This window comes from Gopherus evgoodei, chromosome 1 (genome assembly GCF_007399415.2).
Source record: "Gopherus evgoodei ecotype Sinaloan lineage chromosome 1, rGopEvg1_v1.p, whole genome shotgun sequence".
Taxonomy (NCBI): Eukaryota; Metazoa; Chordata; order Testudines; family Testudinidae; genus Gopherus; species Gopherus evgoodei.
The window spans coordinates 213,089,959-213,115,084 of record NC_044322.1 but is presented as its reverse complement, the minus strand read 5'-3'; the positions used below and the strand labels follow the sequence as shown (position 1 = coordinate 213,115,084).

General features: G+C 42.9%; 1 protein-coding gene across 5 annotated transcripts in view; it reads left to right on the top strand.

Annotated features, from left to right (window-relative positions):
- The window catches only part of SPAG17 (sperm associated antigen 17), a 300,949-nt gene that overhangs the window by 166,283 nt on the left and 109,540 nt on the right, over positions 1–25,126 (top strand). For all 5 annotated transcript variants that reach the window (XR_003996664.1, XM_030534836.1, XM_030534846.1 and 2 more), the window contains exons 15-19: positions 1,814–1,875; positions 3,714–3,830; positions 17,306–17,460; positions 22,313–22,503; positions 22,825–22,910. Coding sequence is in view for 4 of the 5 variants with exons in the window: in XM_030534836.1 (XP_030390696.1) it covers positions 1,814–1,875; positions 3,714–3,830; positions 17,306–17,460; positions 22,313–22,503; positions 22,825–22,910 (611 nt within the window). In the remaining variant the exon portion in view is untranslated. The remainder of the gene's footprint in view (positions 1–1,813; positions 1,876–3,713; positions 3,831–17,305; positions 17,461–22,312; positions 22,504–22,824; positions 22,911–25,126) is intronic.

Genomic DNA, 25,126 nt, shown 5'->3' with positions numbered 1-25,126 from the left:
CGTGGACTTATGGCACCTTCCTTGCATGCAGGTTTGGCTAAAATCAGTTGATGTTCGGAGCAGGCATTGCTTAGCTATGCCTCTTTTAGTACCACAAAATATCCCAATGTCCCTAGATTGATGGGAAGATTCCGAATGTGTTTGAAAGAGGCTAACATTTGCACCACCACCTTCCATCCACATCCATAGTGACAGATGGTTCCCTCTGGGGGGCACACATGGATCATTGCAGTGTGCAAGGCCTTTGGATTCTAGACAAAGATCAACTGCATATATATGTGTTGCAGCTCAGAGCAGTTCACAGAGCCTGCTCGGTATTCCTTCTGTGTATTCAGGGTCAATCAAATTCAAATCATGATGGACAACATGACTGCCATGTTCTATATAAACAGACGGAGGTGCAAGATCATCTTTGTTGTGTCAGGAGGAAGTTTAACTATGGAACTGATGTATCCGTTATCAGATAACCCTTATTGTGGTTCTCTACCAGGTCTGTAGAATATCTTGGCAGACAGGCTGAGCAAACATTTTTCGTCCAACCACGGATGGGAGATCAAGGACTTGGTCATACACAGTATCTTCAGGGATTTTTTGAGGAAAAAATGTTTTGTTTGAAAAAATTTAATGAGCACTAGTCCTATAACATTTGGATTCTGAATAGAGAAGGAACTGAGTGGCAGCTGGGCCACTCCATTCTTTATGCTCCCAGTGCAGAGCACAAGGACACTCAAGGCACATGCACAACCCCAACAGAAACTACTGGCCAAAAAACCATGCACATGTGCACGTGCACTACCAGCAGTGGAATATATACATAGACAACACTTTTCAAAGAACTCCAGTTACCGTAGTTACTACTTGGAGAAGTAGCCTCTCTTTCTGTGATCTAATGACAATATAGTTATGAAAGCTCTAATTTCTAGTTGCTTCTTGTAGTGTCCAAAAAGATGTTGCCATCTGATTGTTACTTGGTGGCCTATATGAAATGAATATGGTAGCCTGAGTAAAGTCTTTAGTGAACAAGTGTTAAATCATGAAATCACCACCACAATTGTCACTAATTGGCCCTTTAGTTAACAATCTCAGCAGAGAAGGTGAACAACAAATGGGCCAAGAAAACTGAATACCCTCTTACTTCTAGAGGTGGGGCCCTCGTGTTCAGGGCTGAGCATACTAGGAAAGCAGGATGGAGAAGCTTCCACTTGTGTCCATGCTCTACCTAGTCCATGCACAAATAGAGGATGTCATATTGTAGAGCTGCCAGCTCGGCACCTTTCACCACCATTAATTTCAATAAAAAATTGTTTTAAAGGTTTGGATAATTTTATTACCATAACAGAATAATAATGTTGCTTACTGCGTACGTACTGAAATAAAGCTAATCAAACTTCATGCTTCTGGGTGTTCTAACTAACTACTGCAGAGTTGGGAAAGCATAAACTCTTCTCTCCCTTTGTCCAGCATTATGCAATTGCTAAAATACAGGATAGGTATTTTCCTCCTTTCTGTAAAGAATCAGGTAGTAATCTGTTCTGGTGATGTGATTCTGGACTTGATGAATCGATGGAAAGTCCTGTGTTCTTATGATCTTCTGTAGGGTCAAGACTGTGATTGGGTACTTTATCATCATCAAAGCAAGGTTCTTTTCATACTGATAAGGCAAAGCTTAAAAGGATATATGTAGCTTTCTGGAGGTTAAGCTAGAATGTGCCCACAACATGTGAATAACAAAGAGGAATAAAGTAAACAACAGAATAACAAATTCTGAAAATATCTGGAACTCTAGAATGTTTCTTCTCTGTTCAATTTCCAGTGCATATAGAAAAGAATGACAAACGTGGAGGAGACGGTCTGGCTGATCCTCTTGTAAACAAAGTAAGAAATTAGTTTCTTCACTTCCGAGATGAATAGTATAATGAATGGAATAAACTATGTTCTATCATGTGGCTTGAAGGAATATTAAAGACTGTACAAAGTGAATTCCTCTTGCTGAGGATTCTTCGTGAATCCCCATGTGAGTGTTAATTTTATTTGGGGCTGTCAAGCAATTAAAAAAATTAATCGTGATTAATCGCATTAAACAATAATGGAATACCATTTGTTTAAATATTAGATGTTTTCTACATTTTCCAGTATACTGATTTCAATTAGAACACAGAATATAAAGTGTATAGTGCTCACTTTATATTTATTTTTATTACAAATATTTGCACTGTAAAAAACAAAACCATGCTCCACACCTCGTCCCTCTCAGATTTTGGAAGGCACTTCTGATTCTTAAACCTTGGGTGGAATGCTGTAGCTATTTTTTAGAAATCTCACTTTGGTATCTTCTTTGCGTTTTATCAAATCTGCTGTGAAAGTGTTCTTCAAATAAACATGCTGGGTCATCATCCGAGACTGCTATAACATGAAGTATATGGCAGAATGAGGGTAAAACAAAGCTGAAGCCAAAGACATACAGTTCTCCCCCAAGGAGTTCAGTCACAAATTTAATTAATGCATTATTTTTTAGTGAGCATCCTCAGCTTGGATGCATGTCCTCTAGAATGATGGCCAAAGTGTGAAGGGGCATACGAATGTTTAGCATATCTGGCACATAAACACCTTGCAACGCCAGCTACAAAAGTGTCGTGCGAATGCCTGTTCTCACTTTCAGGTGATGTAAATAAGAAGCAGGTAGCAGCATCTCCTGTAAATGTAAACAAATTTGTTTGTCTTAGCGATTGGCTGAACAAGAGGTAGGACTGAGTGGACTTGTAGACTCTAAAGTTTTACACTGTTTTGTTTTTGAGACTAGTTATGTAACAAAAAAAATCTACATTTGTAAGTTGCACTTTGATGATAAAGAGATTGCTTTACAGTACTTGTATGAAGTGAATTGAAAAATACTATTTCTTTTGTTTTTACAGTGCAAATATTTGTAATAAAAATAATAATATAAAGTGAGCAGTGTATACTTTGCATTCTGTGTTGTAATAGAAATCAATGTATTTGAAAATGTAGAAAAACATCCAGAAACATTTAATAAATTTCATTGGTATTCTATTGTGTAACAGTGCGATTAATCATGATTAATTTTTGAGTTAATCATGTAAGTTAACTGCACTTAATTGACAGTCCTAATTTTATTATGTTTTGGGATAATACCCTAAAGTCCAGTTGCTTTAAAGTACTGTAAAATCTGCCTCTTGCAATTCTGCACTATCCAAGAAGGGGGGTGGAGGGGACCTTCTCATGGCAATGCTGTGCTACTTATTGAGTACAAGAGATTAATTTTAGAGTAAGAGTTTAAGAGAGATTGCCAAACTGTAATCTCACTAACAGACTGTGTGGTTTGGCATCTTCACAAACATCTGTCTGCCATTTACCCCTAGATAAGTAAAGCCATGTTAAAGTGACTTCACAAGACCTTTCTGTAAGTCTGTAATTGCTTACAGCGCTCAGACGCATATAACCTAACAATAGAAATATTTAGATTATGTTGACTATAAAGCAGTCAGAGGCAAAATCTTTTTGTCAATTTTTATTCTTATTAAAACATTTCCATATAGATTTACACATGTGCAGCTTTATGCAGTTAACTGTGATGCTGTTCTATATTCTTTTGTACCTCATGCTCCTCACTGTAGTTAAGTCAATGGAATTACATTCAGTTTAAAACAAATGGATACTAAAATACTGATTTTTTTATTGTTTTGATGTACTTTGAGGTTAAACAACAGAGGCATGGGCCGGAGACAGATTTGGTTGAAATACAAAAGACTCAGCAGCGGCATTTGACAGACTGGAGTTTTGCTGAACATTATGAACCGCGTCTTCTTCTTCAGGTATTTATGAGCTCTGATTCTCATAGGCACAATAGCTCTGGGGGCTGGTGCATAGAGTGCTAGTAACAGGATACAGAGCTTTTTGTGTATTATGTGTAGTGCTGGGGAGGAACCGGTGGTCATGGTACACATAGGTACCAATGATATGGGGAAGGATAGGAGGGAGAGCCTGGAGGCTAAATTTAGGCTGCTAGGTAAGAGATTGAAGTCCAGGACCTCCATGGTAGCGTTCTCTGAAATGCTTCCAGTTCCGTGTGCAGGCCCAGTTAGACATGTAACCCTTCTGCCCCTCTAGTTGGCAGCAACAAGGGCCGGGTTCAGTATCCAGGGGTTCCGTTTCAGTAACACAATGCATAACCGGCTCGAGCCCCCACCCAGTGACCTGGGACACTCACATACCACACCCCCCTGGGCGCCTCTAGGAGGCAATACTTCCCCTCTCGCAAGCACGGAGTCTGAGTGTAGCAAAATCTTTTTTAATAAAGGAAGGAATCAATGCGGCATCCCATTGGAGAAACACCACAAACAGGGTTATAACACAAACCATAAACAAAAACCCACCTCCAAGTACGTTTGCCACTGTCCTTTTTCCGCTTAGGGTTTTAAGTCCAATCACCCCAAAGTCCAACAACCCAAAAGTCTCTGGTCAATGCCACCCCAGAGTTCGAGAGTCTATCTGTAGAGGTCCCCCCCCCCAGCCTGGGTAGAAAGGGGCACCTTACGTGGTCCGGGGCCAACTGCCCTGCCTCTCCGTGGGTTCTGCTTCCGCCTTCTCCACGAACTGCTCCGCTTTACCAGCTGCTCCACTCTGCTCCTCCAGCCATCCTCAGGAACTGCTCCGCTCCACCAGCTGCTCTGCTCCATGAGCTGCTCTGCAAAACTGCTCGGCTCGGCTCTGCTCACTCTGGGCCGCTCCACCCATCCCACAGCTACTCCGCTCTGCTGCCACCAGCTGTCCCGTGATCCACTCCAGCCGTCCACGCAACTGCTCCACTCCACCAGCTGCTCTGTTCCACAGCATGTCTTCAGGCTCCCCCACTAGTTAGCACAATGCTCAGCTCAGTCATTTCAGCTTTTTTGTGATTTCAACTCTTAGTGATCTCAGCTCTTAGTGGGGGAGCCCCAGTGCTAGTGCACCATTAGCCCAAAGGGCATTCAGCTCAGTAACCTGTATTTAGATTCTTGAGAGAAAAAAAAAATCAACTCTGACATTCCACAGTGGAGAGAGGAGGGGGTGCAACTGGTGCTTCTAGCTCCACAAGGAGACTGCACCACCAGGCACAGATACCTGTTCCCAACCTCTCTCTATTCTCTGGGTTTTGGAACCCATGTCCCATGTCTAGCCAGTACCACCCAACTGAGGGTGAGCAATTTGTCACCAAGCAATCCCACAGCTTGGGAGTCTGGGATAGGGTGGGCGTGCCTATGCAAATACACTCTCTGAACTTCTTTCCACCAGATGTCAGTGTAGAGCTTATCCTGACTCTGCTTACATCCTCCCCCCAGCCAAGAATTTGTCGTCCCGACAAATCACATTCCCTACTATACCAACTTATTGGTCCCCTCCAAAAGGCATTAGATAGCCCACTTTAGCTTTCACAAACCTGTGTGCTAAATGTATAGGCTCCTCACTAATCACCCCAGGTGCATCGTAAGTTAACCGTTTCACTGGTCTTATTACCCTGTCTCGCCTATTAAGAATCTCTGTTGCTATGGTAGGGGGGACATCCTCTTGAGTGCCGGATGGGAAGGTTTCCTGTGAGTTCCCCTCAGATACTGGCATAGGCTCCTGCATTTCTAGTTCTAACAGTGGAGGGTCGCAGGTGCTCTGGACATCCTCCATCTGTATGTCACCATTGTCCAATAGCCTGTGTAAGTCATTACACGGGGGTCCCACCAGTGGCTCAGGGATGTCAGGAATGGGCCTAAATACTTCTGCCATAGGGTTTAGGGCGGAAGAGGATGTGCTCTCTTCTGATTCAGCGGATCGAGACTGAAATCTTGTCTTCATCCCAGGATACACCATGGTTGTGTCTTCCTCCTCAGACTCACTGTCAGATGTGCCGAGTAGGGGTAGGTTAGCTTCAGGAGGCCGGCTGTCCACATTGGAAGGCGGCTTTGGTGCAGCACCTTCGTTCTGCCCAGTTGCCCTGTTGTGGCCCATCTCATAAGGGCTGCCTACCAATTCTCCCACAGGGAGCAAAAGGTTTCTATGCACGGTTTTGGTCTGCCCTGGACCCTCTTCAGGTTTTATCTTGTAGACCGGCAGGTCTCCTAGCTTTTCCATCACTAAGTAAGGTATTGCCTTCCATCTGTCAGCTATCTTGTGTTGCCAGCAATACCCAAATTTCGCAGCAGGACTCTGTCCCCTGGCTGGAGCTCTTGCAGACGTACCCTAGCATCATATCGATGTTTGTTGCGGCCTGCATTCTTCTGAGCTGCAGATGTAGCTAAGTGATAAGCATCCCGCAGCTTTTCTCGTAGACGGGATAGATATTGCTGGTGAGTTTCATAGCTATCTCCATCCTCGGATACACCAAAGCACAGGTCTATGGGTAATCTTGGTTCTCGCCCAAACATTAAGAGATATGGGGTGACTCCCGTAGCGTCGTTCTTTGTGGCGTTGTAGGCGTGCACTAGAAATGCGACATGTTGGCTCCAGGTTGCCTTCTGCTCTGGCCGCAAAGTCCCTAACATATCTAAAAGGGTTCGGTTGAACCTCTCTGGCTGAGGGTCACCCTGTGGGTGATAAGGCGTTGTCCTTGACTTTTTAATTCCTGCTATCCTCAGCACCTCCTTCAGAAGGTGACTCTCAAAGTCTCGTCCCTGATCCGAGTGTATCCGGGCTGGGAATCCATAAACTGAGAAATATTTTTCCCATAGTACTCGAGCGACGGTAGTGGCCTTCTGATCACGTGTGGGATATGCCTGCGCATATCGCGTGTAATGGTCGGTCACTACTAGGATGTTCCCAATATTCCTTTTGTCCACTTCTAAAGACAAGAAATCAATGCAAACCAGCTCCAGAGGTTTGTTGCTGGTGATGTTCTTCAGATATGCAGCCCTCGTGGGCAGAGTTTTCCTTTGCACACATCGCGCGCAGTTCTCACATTTCCGGCGAACATCTTCAGCCATCCGTGGCCAATAGAATCTACTGCGGATAAGTTCCAGGGTCCTCTCCATCCCTAAATGTCCAAAGTCATCATGCAGGGCCCTCATGGCCAGGGCTCTGTAATCTTTTGGCAGCACTAGTTGGTTCCGTTGCTTTTGTAGAGGGTCTGTGGTCACGCGGTGTAGCACTCCCTGAATCAGTTTCAGTTTGGTCCATTCTCTCAATAGTAGTTTGCCCTCTGGGGTAGGTGGGACAACCTCAGCTGGGCCTCGCCCCTCTCTTTTGGCAAGTAGTGTATCACGAATGTCAGCATCTTGTAGTTGGGCCTCTTGCCAGTCAGCCGTATTGAGCATGGGCAAAGGAGATTGGTCCAAAGCAATATAGTTCACTGAAGCAGAAGGCACGCCTTCAGGGGGTAGGCCCAAAGCTTCAGCAACACATCCATGAAGGCTCTCAGGGGACTCCGGCTCTCGGCGACTCACACTGCAAATAGCTCTCACGCCATCCGTGGGTATCACAGCGACATCAGGTGCCTGCGGACGTCTGGACAAGGCATCTGCATCTACATTGCTCCTCCCTGATCGGTATTGAATGCTGAACTCATAGCTAGCCAAGGCGGCCACCCATCTCTGGCCTGTAGCATCCAATTTAGCACTTGTTAACACATAGGTCAGTGGGTTGTTGTCTGTCCACACCTGGAACTGAGCACCGTACAAGTAGTCTCGGAATTTCTCAGTGATGGCCCATTTCAAGGCCAAGAACTCCAGCTTGTGGATGGGGTAGCGAGTTTCACTGTCAGACAGTCCTCGGCTGGCAAAGGCTACCGGTTTGCGTTTGCCTTCCACTTCCTGATACAGTACTGCTCCCAGACCCTCCAAACTGGCATCAGTATGCAGGATAAACGGTTTGCTTGGGTCAGCAAAGACTAGGATGGGAGCATGAGTTAAGCGAGTAATGATTTCCCGAAAAGCTCTCTCACATCTTTCATCCCACCGCGGCCCAAATGGTTCGAAGGGGCCATAGTGTCTCTGCAAAGGCGGCTTTGGAGGCCTCCGCTTATTCTGGGTCTTAGATTTGTTCTTGTTGGACTGGTATCCCCTGGTAAGATCATTCAGAGGTTTTACAATCGTAGCATAGTTCTTCACAAATCTGCGGTAGTAACCACTAAATCCAAGAAACGTCTTGAGTTCTCTGTAGTTAATGGGACGTGGCCAGGTAGTGAGTGCTTCTATTTTATCGGGGTCAGTACTCACACCCTCTTGGGACACGATGTGACCTACATACTTCACTGAGGTTTGGCAGAATTGGCATTTATCAATTGAAAGCTTCAAACCGTATGCCTCCAACCTGTCGAGCACTTTAAGAAGTCTTTCTTCATGTTCCTCCAGGGTTCTTCCAAACACAATCAGGTCATCCAAGTAAACTAACACCTGCAGTAAATTCATGTCTCCCACGACTTTTTCCATAAGACGTTGAAATGTGACAGGTGCTCCAGAAATCCCTTGGGGCATGCGTTCGAACTGATAAAACCCTAATGGGCAGATGAAGGCTGTCTTCTCCTTATCTTCTTCACCTAGAGGGATCTGGTAGTATCCACTCCGAAGATCCAACACAGAGAACCACTGACTACCCAGCAAACAGTCCAAGGCATCTTGTACTCGAGGCATGGTGTACTGATCAACTGTAGTGCGCCTGTTTAGGGTGCGGTAGTCAATACACATCCGGATTTTTCCACTCTTCTTACGAACGGCCACAATGGGTGAGGCATAGGGGCTTCGTGACTCTGTGATGATACCATTCGCGATCAGCTCTTGAAGATGATGGCGCACGTCTTCCATCTCAGAGAGGGCAATCCTTCTAGACCTCTCCCTGAAGGGTCGGGGATCTTGTAGCCTGATATGGTGTTCCACTCCCTTTGCACATCCCACGTCCCACTCATGTAGTGAGAACACTTTGGATCTCTCGCAAAGCTTCTTCCTCAGGCGATCCTTCCACTCCTCAGACAGCGGTGAGTCCCCGAAGTCAAACTTCGCAGGATCTATCATTGGAACTTCAGCTTCACACTGGGGTCTCACAACGCTTTCAGGCTCAAAAATGTCTGCAATCTTCTGCCCTGGTTTTACAAACACATCACGGCGTGTTTCATTAGCAACCAGTATCGTTACCTCCTCCTGGGCTTCAGCAGGTAGAGTTATGACTCCGCTGAGAACCAGCACTCCTTCTGGGAGCCCTCCCTTGGTTGGCTGCTCTACCACAGCTAATGTTCCCTTACTGCCTTTTAGGAAGGTACTCCTGACAATCACCTCCTTTTCTGACATGGCAGGCACCACTAAAGGGACCGGGCCCGCATACCTCAGTGCTCCGACTGGCAAATCAGGCATCACTTTTCTTGTGTCCTCAATTTTTCTGTAAGCCTCGGCACAGTGTGTGTGTATCACCAAGGTATTCAGATATTGGTCTCCTGCTCGCTGTCTGCAGTAATCGGCCAGTATCCTAAAGAGGCTGGAGTTGGTCCCTATTAGCACAGACACATCAGAGGCTCCTTTGGGGTCAGGGCATATTAAAGCTGCAGTGTCCACCTCCTGTCTTACCCCAGCAATCTCTTCTGGGAATTCCAGGTGTACTATGACATAGCCCTGATAAGGGTATTCATCCATGCTGAGGCCACACAGACCAATGCCAGTCAGTGGCTGTATGGGCAGGTGCCTAAGCATCTGTTGGTAGAATGACTGAAATATAATAGACACTTGAGATCCAGTGTCAAGCACGGCTTTACACTCCGCCCCTTCAATCCTCACCATGACCTCTGCTCGAGGCCCTATCAGTCCTGCAGGGATCCCAGCTGGTTGGTCTCTTCTGGGGGAATCTTCAAATCCTCTAGGCCTAGGTGGTCTCCGTCCCCGGACTTTCTGGCAGCTACTGGATCTCTCCCAACTGATCCTCAGCTTTTCATACACTAAGGAGGGGTTCTCTTCCTTATGGCAGTTAGCAGCACTGTGCCCATCCTGACCACACCGGTAGCAAAAGAAGTGTCCTTTCTCCATTCGGCGAGGTGGGACGGTGACTCTAGATACTGACTTCTCTATCATCACAGTCTGAGGCTCCTTATTCCTGGAAGTCTTAGCTTGGTCAATGATGCTTTGCATCTCAGCTATCCGTTCTGTCAGGACCTGCATTTGTTGGGCAAGTTCCTCTGTGGTGCTCACCATCAGTACACTGGCCATTGGCGGTGGCGTCGTACTGGCTCGTTCCAATGTTTGGGCTTCCCAACACTCGCTGGCTGCCTGCCTTTCCTCTTCTTCCCTGACCTCCTTTATCAGCTGGGAGTAACTTGGGGGATGTTCCTGCCGTTCTCTTAGTCGGAGATGAAGTAGGATTGGGTTCCAATACTGAGTCCCTCTTACAACTTGAGCCAGTCTGGTCTGATCCATCTGCTCAGCAGTCACTGCTCCCCTCATAACAGCTCTCTGAAGTAGTCTCTCCAGCCTCTGTATATAGGCTGAAATTTTCTCACCCCTTTGCTGTCGGGAATTAATGAATTTACAGTAACTGTCCTCAGGGCCCTCTACGCTCCCAAAGGTATTATCAAGGGCCTCTAGGCAGTCCTTCACACTGACCTCAGGGTCAATGAGCTTCAGGGTGCGAATTACATCTAATGCTGGGCCACTAAGGCTCTCTATTAGACATCGTCGCTTTTCTACATCGGGTACGGCCCACTCCCGCAGCATTTCAGTAGTATGCTCCGACCAGAGTTCAAACTCCTCTTCCCCATCAAATAACCTTAACTTACGACAAGAGTTTGACGTAGCATAGGCCAACACAATCTTTTCCAATATATGCCCAAGTGCTTTTGCCCAATCATAGGCTGAGTCTGCCGCCCCTGAGCTAGAGGCTGCAGGACTGGGGCCCAACAAACCCGACATATTAGCCATTATACAAACAGTAGTTTCCTCAAAATATAAACATAATTATTTCCCAATACAGTGGAACACTCAACAAGTGCTTGCGAGGGGTACTGACCCAGGGATCCCGGACGAGCCCCCAAAAATGTAACCCTTCTGCCCCTCTAGTTGGCAGCAACAAGGGCCGGGTTCAGTATCCAGGGGTTCCGTTTCAGTAACACAATGCATAACCGGCTCGAGCCCCCACCCAGTGACCTGGGACACTCACATACCACACCCCCCTGGGCGCCTCTAGGAGGCAATACTTCCCCTCTCGCAAGCACGGAGTCTGAGTGTAGCAAAATCTTTTTTAATAAAGGAAGGAATCAATGCGGCATCCCATTGGAGAAACACCACAAACAGGGTTATAACACAAACCATAAACAAAAACCCACCTCCAAGTACGTTTGCCACTGTCCTTTTTCCGCTTAGGGTTTTAAGTCCAATCACCCCAAAGTCCAACAACCCAAAAGTCTCTGGTCAATGCCACCCCAGAGTTCGAGAGTCTATCTGTAGAGGTCCCCCCCCCCAGCCTGGGTAGAAAGGGGCACCTTACGTGGTCCGGGGCCAACTGCCCTGCCTCTCCGTGGGTTCTGCTTCCGCCTTCTCCACGAACTGCTCCGCTTTACCAGCTGCTCCACTCTGCTCCTCCAGCCATCCTCAGGAACTGCTCCGCTCCACCAGCTGCTCTGCTCCATGAGCTGCTCTGCAAAACTGCTCGGCTCGGCTCTGCTCACTCTGGGCCGCTCCACCCATCCCACAGCTACTCCGCTCTGCTGCCACCAGCTGTCCCGTGATCCACTCCAGCCGTCCACGCAACTGCTCCACTCCACCAGCTGCTCTGTTCCACAGCATGTCTTCAGGCTCCCCCACTAGTTAGCACAATGCTCAGCTCAGTCATTTCAGCTTTTTTGTGATTTCAACTCTTAGTGATCTCAGCTCTTAGTGGGGGAGCCCCAGTGCTAGTGCACCATTAGCCCAAAGGGCATTCAGCTCAGTAACCTGTATTTAGATTCTTGAGAGAAAAAAAAAATCAACTCTGACATTCCACAGTGGAGAGAGGAGGGGGTGCAACTGGTGCTTCTAGCTCCACAAGGAGACTGCACCACCAGGCACAGATACCTGTTCCCAACCTCTCTCTATTCTCTGGGTTTTGGAACCCATATCCCATGTCTAGCCAGTACCACCCAACTGAGGGTGAGCAATTTGTCACCAAGCAATCCCACAGCTTGGGAGTCTGGGATAGGGTGGGCGTGCCTATGCAAATACACTCTCTGAACTTCTTTCCACCAGATGTCAGTGTAGAGCTTATCCTGACTCTGCTTACAGACAGGCAAAACTGCAGGGTCTCAATGTGTGGATGAGACAGTGGTGTTGGGAGGAGGGGTTTAGATTTATTAGGAACTGGGGAAGCTTTTGGGAGAGGGAGAGCCTATATAGGAAGGATGGGCTCCACCTAAACCAAAACAGAACCAGATTGCTGGCACTTAAAATTTAAAAGGTCCTAGAACAGTTTTTAAACTAAGGACTGGGGGAAAGCCGACAAGTGCGGAGGAGCATGTGATTCGGACATCTCTTAGGGGAGGATCTATAAATAGAGATTCCCTATGTCCTTATAAGGAGGAGAGGATGGAAAATGATAAAATACAGGGAGGATCTGATGAGAAAAAGTCAAATGAAAAAAAGTCTCATTCAATTATGTCGTGCAACAGGGGGCAGCCAAAAAATAACCAGTTTTTAAAATGCTTATATACCAATGCTAGAAGTCTAAATAATAAGATGAGTGAACTAGAGTGCCTAGTATTAATGAGGATATTGATATAATAGGCATCACAGAAACCAGATGGAATGAGGATAATCAATGGGACACATTAATACCAGGGTACAAAATATATCGGAAGGACAGAACAGGTCGTGCTAGTGGGGGAGTGGCACTATATGTGAAAGAAAGCATAGAATCAAAAGAAGTAGAAATTTTAAATGAACTAAATTGTACAATAGAATCTCTTTGGATAGTAATTCCATGCTTGAAAAATAAGAATATATCTCAGTAGGGCAATATTGGCGACCACCTGACTATGATGGTGTTAGTGACTCTGAAATGCCCAGGGAGATTAGAGAGGCTATTGAAATAAAAAAATCAATAATAATAATAATTATTATTATTATTAATAATGGGGGATTTCAATTATCCTCATATTGACTGAGTACATGTCACCTCAGGAAGGGATGCTTTCTTAACACCTTAAATGACTGCTTCTTGGAGCAGCTGGTCCTGGAACCCACAAGAAGAGAGGCAATTCTTAATTTAGTCCTAAGTGGAGTACAGGATCAGGTCCAAGAGGTTAATATACCTGGACCACTTGGTAATAATGACCATAATATAATTAAATTTAACATCCCCATGGTGGGGAACCTCCACAGTGGCCCAACACTGTAGCATTTAATTTCAGAAAGGGGAACTGCACAAAAATGAGGAGGTTAGTAAAACAGAAATTAAAAGGTACAGCACCAAAAGTAAAATCCCTGTAAGTGGCATGGAAACTTTTTAAAGAACCATAATAGAGGCTCAACCTAAATGTATACCCCAATTTTAAAAACATAGTAAGAGAATCAAAAAAGAGCCACCATGGTTAAACAACAAAGTAAAAGAAGCAGTGAGAGGCAAAAAGGCATTCTTTAAAAAGTGGAAGAGAAATCCTAATGAGGAAAATAGAAAAGAGCATAAACTCTGGCAAATGAAGTGTAAAAATATAATTAGAAAGACTAAAAAAGAATTTGAAGAACAGCTAGCCAAAGACTCCAAAAGTAATAGCAATTTTTTTTAAATACATCAGAAGCAGAAAGCCTGCTAAACAACCAGTGGGGCAAAAGGAGCACTCAAAGACAATAAGGTCATTGTGGAGAAACTAAATTAATTCTTTGTATCAGTCTTCACTGTTAAGGATGTGAAGGAGATTCCCAAACCTGAGCCATTCTTTTTGGATGACAGATCTGAAGAACTGTCCCAAATTGAGGTGTCATTAGAGGAGGTTTTAGAACAAATTGATAAACTAAACAGTAATAGGTCTCCAGGACCTGATAATATTCACCCAAGAGTTTTGAAAGAACTCAAATTTGAAATTGCAGGACTACTAACTGTCATATGTAACCTATCATTTAAATCAGCTTCTGTTCCAAATGACTGGAGGGTAGCTAATGTGACCCCAATTTTTAAAAAGGTCTCCAGAGGCGATCCCTGTCAACTACAGGCCAGTAAGTCTCACTTCAGTACCAGGCAAATTGGTTGAAACTATCATAAAGAACAAAATTGTCAGACACATAGATGAACATAATTTGTTGGGAAATAGTCAACATGGTTTTTGTAAAGGGAAATCATGCTCACCAATCTACTAGAATTCTTTGGGGGGGTCAACAAGCATGCGGACAAAGGCGATCAAGTGGATATAGTGTATTTAGATTTTCAGAAAGCCTTTGACAAGGTCCCTCACCAAAGGCTCTTAAGCAAAATAAGCAGTCATGGGATAAGAGGGAAGTTTCTCTCATGGATTGGTAACCAGTTAAAAGATAGAAAACAAAGGGTAGGAATAAATGCAAGAAATGCTCTTCTCTCTCATTTCCAGGGGTCTGTACTGGACCCAGTCCTATTTAACATATTCATAAACAATCTGCAAAAAGGGGTAAACAGTGAGGTGGCAAAATTTGCAGATGATACATGACTACTCAAGATAGTTAAGTCCCAGGCAGACTGTGAAGAGCTACAAAAGGATCTCACAAAACTGGGTGACCGGGCAACAAAACGGCAGATGAAATTTAATGTTGATAAATGCAAAGTAATGCACATTGGAAAGCATAATCCTACAATGATGGAGTCTAAATTTGCTGTTATCACTCAAGAAAGAGATCTTGGAGTCATTATGGATAGGTCTCTGAAATCATCCACTCAATGTGCAGCAGCAGTCAAAAAAGCAAACAGAATGTTGGAAATCATCAAGAAAGGGATAGATAATAGGAAAGAAAATATCATATGGACTCTATATAAATCCATAGTACGCCCACACCTTGAACACTGTGTGCAGATGTGGTCACTCGATCTCAAAAAAGAAATATTGGAATTGGAAAAGGTTCAGAAAAGGGCAACAAAAATGATTAGGGGTATAGAACGGCTTCTGTATGAGGAGAGATTAATAAAACTGGAACTTTTCAGCTTGGAAAAGAGGCGACTAAGGGGGGATATGATAGAGGTCTATAAAATCATGAGTGGTATAGAGAAATTAAATAAGGAAATGTTATTTATTCCTTCTCATAATACAAGAACAAGGGGATACCAAATGAAATTCGTAGGTAGCAGGTTTAAAACAAACACAATAAAGTATTTTTAAACGCAGCACACTGTCAACTTCTGGAACTCCTTGCCAGAGGGTGTTGTGAAGGCCAATACTATAACAGGATTCAAAGGGGAGCTAGATAGATTCATGGGAGATAGGTCCATCAATGGCTATTAGCCAGGCTGGGCAGGAATAGTGTCCCTAGCCTCTGTTTGCCAGAAGCTGGGACTGGGTGACAGGGCCTGGATCACTTGATGATAACCTGTCTGTTCATTTCATTTGAGGTACCTATCAGAGGACAGGATACTGGGCTTGATGGACCTTTGGTCTGACCCAGTATGGTCATTGTTATGTTCTTATTTTACTGATAGGACACTGATTCAGATTTGGCCCTGATAAATGGTTACCAAAAGCCATTATTCTTCAACTGCTTTTTGGTGACTTTTACTAAATGAGTTTGTCATTTTAATCTATTTTGTAATTTTGTTCATGACTCAAAAACAGCATTGTAATTGTCCATTTTAGCATTGGAGCCCAGACTGAACATGTGATAGAAGGGACTTTCTTCTTATCCCTAGGATTGGCTTTTCTGTGGCAACAATGACATTGGCTGCAAGGGTTAGGAACGCTTCCCTGCATCCACTTTATGAATAAATGGAAGACATTAGTGTTCATGACTGTCAGCAAGAACAAAGGGTCCTTGTCCTTCAAGTTCTCCATGGGCAGTACTCCTATGGATACATGTGCAGTACTCCCATGGATATGGGAAACCCATAATAGAAATAGGATAATGACTGATATTTATCTTAAAGGAAAGAAGAAACAAGAACTGTAAAAGATTAATCAGAGTGCAGTACTGCAAATACATTGTGGCCTGTTCTTTCCTCAGTGTACCCTAGGATTGTGCCTGTTAGGAGTATCCCAGAATTGTACTAACCCAGAGAGTATGAAGAGATATTCTGCCATGAACCTAAGGGGGAGTAGAGATGGAGCAGACCCTGTGCTCTGTTGAATTACAGAGGCTGTAGTTCTGCTTAGCTTTTTGTACTCTTCCCATCACACTGACCACATGTAAAGACCAGGTAGAATCTGGTCCTAAATTACAATATATGGGAAATTCCTACTAATGCGATGAACCTTAATATCTATACCACTGGTAGTAATTAATAAAGATGGTTATAAAATGTCCATGAAAACAAAATTTCAACACAAAATGGAAGTCATGTAAAAACTTTTCCTTTTTCTCACCAGCTCTAGTAATTAAATTTCTTCATTAAAATTGGCACATACCATTTCATTTTCTGTATGGAAAGCAATATACTGTCTGCCACACCTTTACATATCCTTTTGCATTTTGCTGTTAAGGAGTTTTCTTTTGTAAACTGAATATTCAATTAACTAGAAATTATTCATAAAATAGATTCAACCCAATAATTTATGGTATATAAATGAATTTCAGTCCCATTTCAGCTCTAGCATTCTGCAAAAATGATACATATAAAATGAGAGTCAGCATAGAGCCAGTACATGCATTAAAAAGGATGCACAACACAGAATGGGCTAGAAAAATTTACTGGAAAGCAGTAAATATGGAGAACATCAGCAGTGATAGTACAGTGAATTTGATGCAATATGAACTTATAATGTGATATAGCGATAAAAGAAGTAGATTTATTTTCTTTCTGCATGTTTGTAGGCAAGGGGATGATACTTCTTTTCTGTACAGCTCCAGCCACACCTGAAATATTGCATTCAGGTTGCATCCCAAAGAGATGAAAGTGGGCGGTAGGAGAAGATCAAGTTATGGTTCCTATGAATTTGCTAGTGGAGTTGGTTGACTGCATGGGTATAGCTAGTGGCACTCCTTTAATGTGTGTGGTTGTGGGAATACAGCTTCTACATGCCTGGAGACTAGACCTTTTGTCTGCCAGAGGCAGAATGCCTTTTGGTGCTTCTGGTATAGTGAGCCTCTGTACCATCTCTTACTATGGGACATCCCTACAAGGCACAATCAAGCCCTCTTTGTAGGAGTTGAGGGTGCCATTTGTCTGTATGAAGGATGTGTCTTAAGTATTAATTTCTTTTCATTTTCAGGTTTTACACAGTGCAACCCAACAGTACAGGTGTATTGATTCCTATTACCACACCCAAGATAACTCTCTGCTTATAGTCCTTCACAATCCAATGAATCAACACCGTCAGTGCAAGGAATCCTGGGATATTGCAATGCACTCTGATGTTGGATTCAGGTAATACATTTTTTTAGATAGGATCTTCAAACAGGCATTATAGCTGAAAGCCTGGCAATGGAAAAGGACCTTGACATAACAAGCACTTATGAAATATGGTGGCATCAGAAAAATCAATGGGTTAACTGTAATACCTGGCAATAAACAGTTCAAGAAGAAATTACTAAGTCATTAGGGGGAAGGGATTGGGGGCATAGTAGTAGCACTATATCTAAAATATACCACAGACACTACTGAGGTAAAAAAATCTGAGTGAATAGAGCCACTCCATAGAATTTATATGCTTACAAATCACAAGTCATAAGAATACAAATATGTTAATAGGGTTATATACTGGCCTCCATATCAGGAAAAACTATATTGGGGGCACTATTTTGAGGGAGATCAAAGAGCCAACTAAGTCTAATTGAACAAGTTCCTTCAACTACCCATATATGAACTGGTCAAATGTCACAACAGGACAAGGTTTACAAAAGCAATTTCACAATACCTTAAACAATTTCTTCTTGGAACACCAAGTCATAGAGAATACAAACAAAGGGTCTATTCTTTATCCCTAATTAGTTTCCACAACACCTGATTTTGGAGCTGTGGTTCAGGGGTAATCCAAACAACAGAAAAATGTGAGATTATCTGTGTCATGGTTTGTAAGGATTTGTGGGGTCTTGTAAGGATAACCATATTATAAGTGGGACAGGAGGTACTCAGTGCTTATACAGAAAAAGTGTGTATTTTCTGTCCCAGCCCAACATATATTTCTTTAAGGAAACAAGCAAAAGGAGCAGCGGCTATTTGAAATAAAATAAAATATGTCCATTTATCCTGGTTTTTCAAGAAGAGTCTCAGTTTCATATGATTTCTCACTATCCTTGAAACATCTTTTGAAATAGCTGAAATGTCATAATTTTCTTCTAGCAGTCAAATTTTTTTTATAACTACAAAATGTTTGTTCACATTATATCGCTATACCAAGCAAAACTTGCTCTGTGTTAGTCAGGAACAGATCGTCCAATGGAATGAGGGTTCTTCAAACAGTTCTTCGTACAGATCCTGTTGTAGGTGTGTGTGCCCCATGTGCATGATCTCAGAATCTTTTAGCCAACAGTATCTGTTAAGGCTGCATATGTATCCTGCACACCCTCAGGCTCCTTCTCTTCAGGCATAAAGGACGGAGAAGCCCCAGCTGCTATTCAATTCTTTCCTACCACCCATGGCAACGTGTTGGAGAGGTACAGTGTCTATCTGCTTTCCTGTAGCCTGTTACATTATGTTTAGAGGTTACTAGTGAGTTTGATCTTTTTTTTGTAATTCTTCATAACTAGTAAGTTTCATTCAGGCCCATTGACGAAAAAAAGAGAGAGATTTTTAACTTGTTTTGAGTTTCCACTTGGTACCAAATCATAGATCTAATGGATGAGATGTTGTATCCAGGCTTTAAAATCTGTTCTGGCTGCGAGATAGCTATGCCTGCAAACAATGGACTAATACATGCCTTTTTTGTCAAGTGGAATTATGGATCCCCAGCAAACATTCATTTTGCAAATCTTTGCCTAGGTGCATACAAAAAGCTCATGATGCCCGTCAGAAATGTGTCTCTGACTCTTGAGTTCCCTTTTTAAAGGCAGTCTGCTGCTGCTCCTTCAAAACCAATTTCTGTCAGTGCTTCAGCTACCAGAGATACTCTGCCAGGAGCTAAGAGGTCATCAGGCTCTAAGAGACCTCGTGCTTCTCAGAAACTTACTGAACCTTCTCTACAGATTGGTCAGTGGATCCTGTTCCTTATTCTCTTATTTTCTGCTCCTTATTCATTTAGATCCAAATCTAAAAATAGGTCACTTCCTTCTAAGGAGTCTTCTAAGATACTGCCGTCCTCAAGCAAAGTGCCCCATCAGGAATTTGAGCAAGAACCTCATACTGAGGAGGGAGAGCTTGTGAAGGAGTAAGGGGAGCAACCTATCCCTTTGACAGTTTCTTCTTCATAACCAGATAAAGTTGTGGCACCATCTACTTTTTCCACAGTTAATGACTTTAAGGATTTTAGGACCTTCTTAAAAGAATGGTGGATACTCTGGAGATAGCTCTAGAAGTCATTCAGGAAAGATCAGACAAGTTATTTGATATTCTGCATCTGGTCTCTCAGGGTCACTTGACTTTTCCTATAAATTATGGTATCCTTTGTTGTGGAAAATTGACCACATGGTAGATTTTGGATCAGACAGCCTGAGGCTCCTTTATTTTGATACAACCATATATGCAGGGAGAGATAGCATGACCCTATGCAAGAGGTAAGCCGCTTTGCTTACTACAAATTTTACCATGATTATAAAGGTTAAAACCGCAAAACGTAGCACGCTGGTTACACATGTTAATTGCCTTATTTGGAATATAATGCTGATCAAAAGTAAGCTGACCAATCAATTTTCCCATATTCGGTTTTTCCTGTTATTGTTTTTGCCAGTCAAGTCTGCTATTTGACTGTTCTAACAACCCCTTCCTTGCGGTCAGGTTATGCAAAAGCAGCTGTTGCAAGTTGGCATGAATGGGGACCCTCTGTCTTATCACCCAGTTCCCTTTCCCATATTCATTTCCCCTTCTTTGGGCCTTGTTCTTATCTTTCAGTCCCTGCATGCCCTTTGTACAGACAAACAAGCTAAGGAGAAGTTCTAAGTTCTGCTCTTAGCTAAAAAGTTTTGCTGTTAGCTAAAAGGCCTCAGGCCCAAAACAACAGGAGGGCCAACTTTTCCCTGTCACCTTGAACCAGTCAAGGATTTGTGGCAAACTCCTGTATCCATTTCTGTTACATCAACAAGAGCAGGTTGGAGATAACAACTTTCTCCTATAGGGTATGAGTACTTTTTTACCAAACACATCCGTGGATACTTAGTTGTAGCGGTGGATCATGAAAAATCTAAGCAGCAGGCTTTGGAGGGCTAGCTGGTGGTGAAAATTGTATAACAGGCCTTTTTGGATGTTTCTGACATGGTGTCAGGATCAATGGCTACTGCAGTCACTGTGCACAGAACATCATGACTACAGTCATGAGGCATTCCAGAAGAAGACCAAGCCACAACTGAGGATCTTCCTTTTGAGGGCTATGTTTTTTAAATTCAAAGACTTGAGAGATGCTTTATTCTTTTAAAAGACTGCAGGGCAACACTTTGATTTCTTGGCCTAGATATCATGTTCCAGAAGAGGAAGCAAAGTAGACCTCAGTCCTTCTTGAGTGAAGGGCCTCCATCATCCTTGTATTCATGCCAACAAAAGGCTCCTGAATTTTACAAGAAAGGACCATATTTCCAAAAGAAAAGTGGCCCTCCTTCATTTACTGTTACTGCATACTCATCATTGGGCAAAAGTTGCAGGTGTGATTCTGCAGTCAAGAGTCTTGGACCAGTTTGTGAAGATCCGTACATCTTCTCCCCTACGTTTGGCAACCTCTTTCCTTTTTCTGCAGATTCATGGATTGCAATTACTACCAACCAGTGTATCTTAGAATATCCAGCAAGGATATTCAGTATAATTACAATCTAGACCAACTCCACACACCCTACCCAGTCCCTTTTCATGAACTCTTTGCATGGGAGCCTGTCTTGTATGGAGACAGACTTTTCTTCAATGGGGTGTAATAAAAATGGTGCCTACAGCATTCTGCAACCAGGTATTCAATTCCCACTACTTCCTCATTCTGAAGAAGAAAGGAGGTTGGCATCTTATATTAGATCTCAAAAACATCTCAACAAATTCATCCATCACTTAAAATTTGACTCTCTAGTCAATAATCCTCTCTCTAGATCCCATAAAGTTGTTCACAACATTTGATTTGCAGGATGCTTGCACACGTCAATCTATCCAGCCCACAGGAAATATCTACATTTTATGGTCAATGGCCTTCAGTACCAATTCGAAGTCCTACCATTTGGTCTCTCAAAAGCTCCAAAGGTGTTTGCCAAATGACTCTCAGTGGTAGCAGTTCATCTGAAGAAACAAGGCCTTCAGTTGTCCACATATGCTGATGACTGATTGATTTGGGGGCACACATCACAACAGGTCATCAGAGATGTTCACATAGTTCTCCAGATGTTTTCCTGACTTGACTTTAAAATCAATTGAGACAAATATACTCTCACCCTTACTAAATTGATAGAATTTATAGATAGGGGCAAGATTGGACACCTTCCTTGAGAAGTTTTGTATAATGAGTGATCTTATTTCAAACCTGCCTTACATGATCCCACAAGTCAGCAAGACTGTGCCACCATCCTCAGGATGAGGTGTGCGGTGTAAGTTTTCCATTTATCTTACAGCAATTTAGTTCCATCTTTTATGTGTCTGTGTAAGTTTGATTAGAATTTGGTGCTTCATATATGCAGAGGGTGGTTAAGTGAACAAATGCTAAGGGCCGGTATAAATCAGGAGTAACTCTGGTGAAGTCAGTGGAATTACAGTGGTTGTAAACCACTAAGAAGGGAGAATCAGATTCTGACTCTTCTTACTGACCCTCGTTAAGTTAAATTAATCAATGGTGATTTATGGCTAGCTTTATTTTTATTATTATTATTATTATTATTATTTTTGGCAAATGATGCGTTTGCAGAAAAGAGAACTCAAATATTAAACATAAAATGTAATGAGCAAAGATCAATAAGGCAAAGATAAAAATTCCCATACAGAAAAAAAAACCTGTTAAACTCTACCTGATTCTTAAAGATTATGGTAAAATGTTCAGATAGTAGCTAAAAAACCAAGACTGTCTCTAGTGAAAGGTAGAATGAAAAAGATATTGTATGTTCCAATATCATATCAATTAATACGGTATTTTCACTGTTAATAGAAGTAATATGTTTCTTTTCAGAAACTATCTGGAGCTGGTGGCCAACTCAATTGAAGACTGGATGACAAAGGAAGAAACCAAATATCAGGAAGAAAAAATGGCTAAGGAACTGGAGACCCTTAAACTAGCTAAAGCCATGACAGAGAGACCTCCTGACAATAAACCCTGTGCCTCCACTAGCAAAAAAGCTGCATCTCCTAAGAAAACAAAAAGTTGGTATCTTTCCATATGTATCCCAGAAAACTGATTCCAAACCCTCAAAAGTTTGAGTTTTGTTTAACTCACCATTCTGCAAGGGAACAACATGCCACCAAACAACGTTAACTGTGCAGTAGCATAGGGTTTTGCCATTGAATTGTAATACAATTAAATAATAATTGTGAAACACCAGTGTATCTGCCCTTCTAACCTTCTGACCAGAGAAACAAGGATTTTAAACAAGGATTCCATCCTGTCCTTTGCACTGAACCAGACTTATTTTATTTTATTTTATTTTGGCAGCCTATTTATTGTTCCCCTCTCATTTCTCAAAGGCAGTACATCAGGACTGGACGGTAAAGCAGAGGTCACATCGGAACTTCCAGAAAAAAATCCTTTTGTCAGAGAAGGCTCCCTCAAGGTGAGACAAAAAAAGCAGAAGTCCAATAGTCTTTCCCCAGTTGGTGGATTGGGATGTGTAAGGGGGTCCTGGCCCAGATGGCAGGAGGGATCAGGGTGGGTGAGAGGACCCTGGCCCAGCAGGCGATGGGGATTGGGTTGTGTGTGACGGCGTGGGGATCAGAGTGTGTGAGGGGGCCCTCGCTGTCTGTGGGGATGGGATAGACTGCCCCACAAACACCTGCTCATGCTTCAAGCTGTGGATCCCGATCTCTCCCAAATCCCCCTGCTGGGGTGGGCCCCTTCAACCTTGATTCTTCCCCCCTTCCCCCACAAGGACAGAGGTGTCGTCATCCCCCACCCCCTTACACACACACACCTACCTGCTAATGCTCAAAATGGCAGATCTCAATCTCAGCTCCTCACCAGGCAGCGCTGTGATGGCTTCCTTGAAACTGCCAGGGGCCACTGTAGGGGGCCAGGCTGGGGCTCCTAATCATCACATGTTGTAATTGTTGCCCCCCTCTCCACCCTGGCCAGATGGAAAGCAGCAGCCCGGGTCAGGGCTGAGCATGGATCAAGACGAGCCCTAATCATCTAGTCTGACCTCCTGTATAACACAGGCCATGGAATTTTCCCAAAATAATTCATAGAGCACATCTTTTAGAAAAACATAAAATCTTGATTTAAAAATAGTCAGTGATGGAAAATCCACCATAGCCCTTGATAAGTTGTTCCAATGGTTAATTATTCTCACTGTTAAATATTGCCTTATTTCCAGTCTGAATCTGTCTAGCTTCAACTTTCAGCCATTGGACCATGTTATGCCTTTCTCTGCTAGGCTGAAGAGTTCATTGTTAAATATTTGTTCCCCACATAGATATCTATAGATGAGTATTTTTATTACATTGTGAAAACAGCAACACTCTTCCAAGATCTCACTTTCGTAGCTTGTATCACTTTGAATAAGCTTGTTATAAGACAAGGCTCCTATGTTTCATCAAGAAGTATCAGATGTGAAACAGCGTGAAGGTATCTAAGAAGCCAAATCAAAGAGTTCCTCTTACACAAGCATTCAGATCTTGGGCAGTCCAGGCAAACAACGCACGTTACAAGAAAGCTTAAACTTGTTCTTCGTAATTTAAAAACTACACTAGCAGCCTATTTAATTTTAAAAACAGCAAAAAATATCTACCTCCCTTTCCATTTCTTATAAGGAGCCTTAAAGTTTAAATCTCCTCAGTGTGATAGATAGGCTTGCTTTGATCTGCTTAGCTCTTGGAAGTCCCCAAGGCTCCAGGCTGCTGGTCCTGTGTTGCCCGGGGTCCCTAGGAACAGCGCTGTCCGCCCTTAAGGAATTTTTTCCCGAGAACTTCCGATAACATTTTGCAAAACCCCAGGGGTTCACAAAGCCCAGTATGGGAACCACTACTATAGACTGTAATCAAGTCACTCCTTAACCTTCTCTTTGTTAGACTCAAAGAACTCAATATATTTAGTTTATCACTATAAAAAATGTTTTCTAATCCTTTAATTATTCTCATGCCTCTTCTCTGGAGGGTTTCTCTCCAGTTTATCAATATCATTCTTGAATTGTGGGCACCAGAACTGGACACAGTATTCCAGCAGCAGTCACACCAGTGTCAAATACAAAGGCAAAATAACCTCTTTACTCTTATTCAAGATTCTCCTGTTTACACATCTTAGGTTTGCATTAGCCCATTTGGCCACAGTATCACATTTGGAACTCATGTTCAGCTGATTATCCATCATGACCCCCAAATCTTTTTCAGAGTCACTATTTCTCAAGATATGGCCTACATTCTTTGTTATATACATTTACGTTTAGCCAATTAAAATGTACATTGTTTATTCACGCCCAATTTACCGAGCGATTCGTAATCATCTGTATCAGTGACCTATACTCTTCATTATCTACCACTCCCCCAATTTTGTGTCATCTGCAAATTTTATCACTGATGATCTTATGTTTTCTTCCAGGTCATTAATAGCAACGTTAAATAGGGTAGGGCCAACGACCAATCCCTGCAGAACCCCACTCGAAACACACCTGTTTGATGATGATTCCCCATTTACAGTTACATTTTGAGACCTCTCATTTAGCTAGTTTTTAATCTATCTGATGTGTGCCATGTTAATTTTGTATATTTCTAGGGTTTTTTTAATCAAAATGTGGTACGATACCAATCAATTACCTTACAGAAGTCTAAATATATT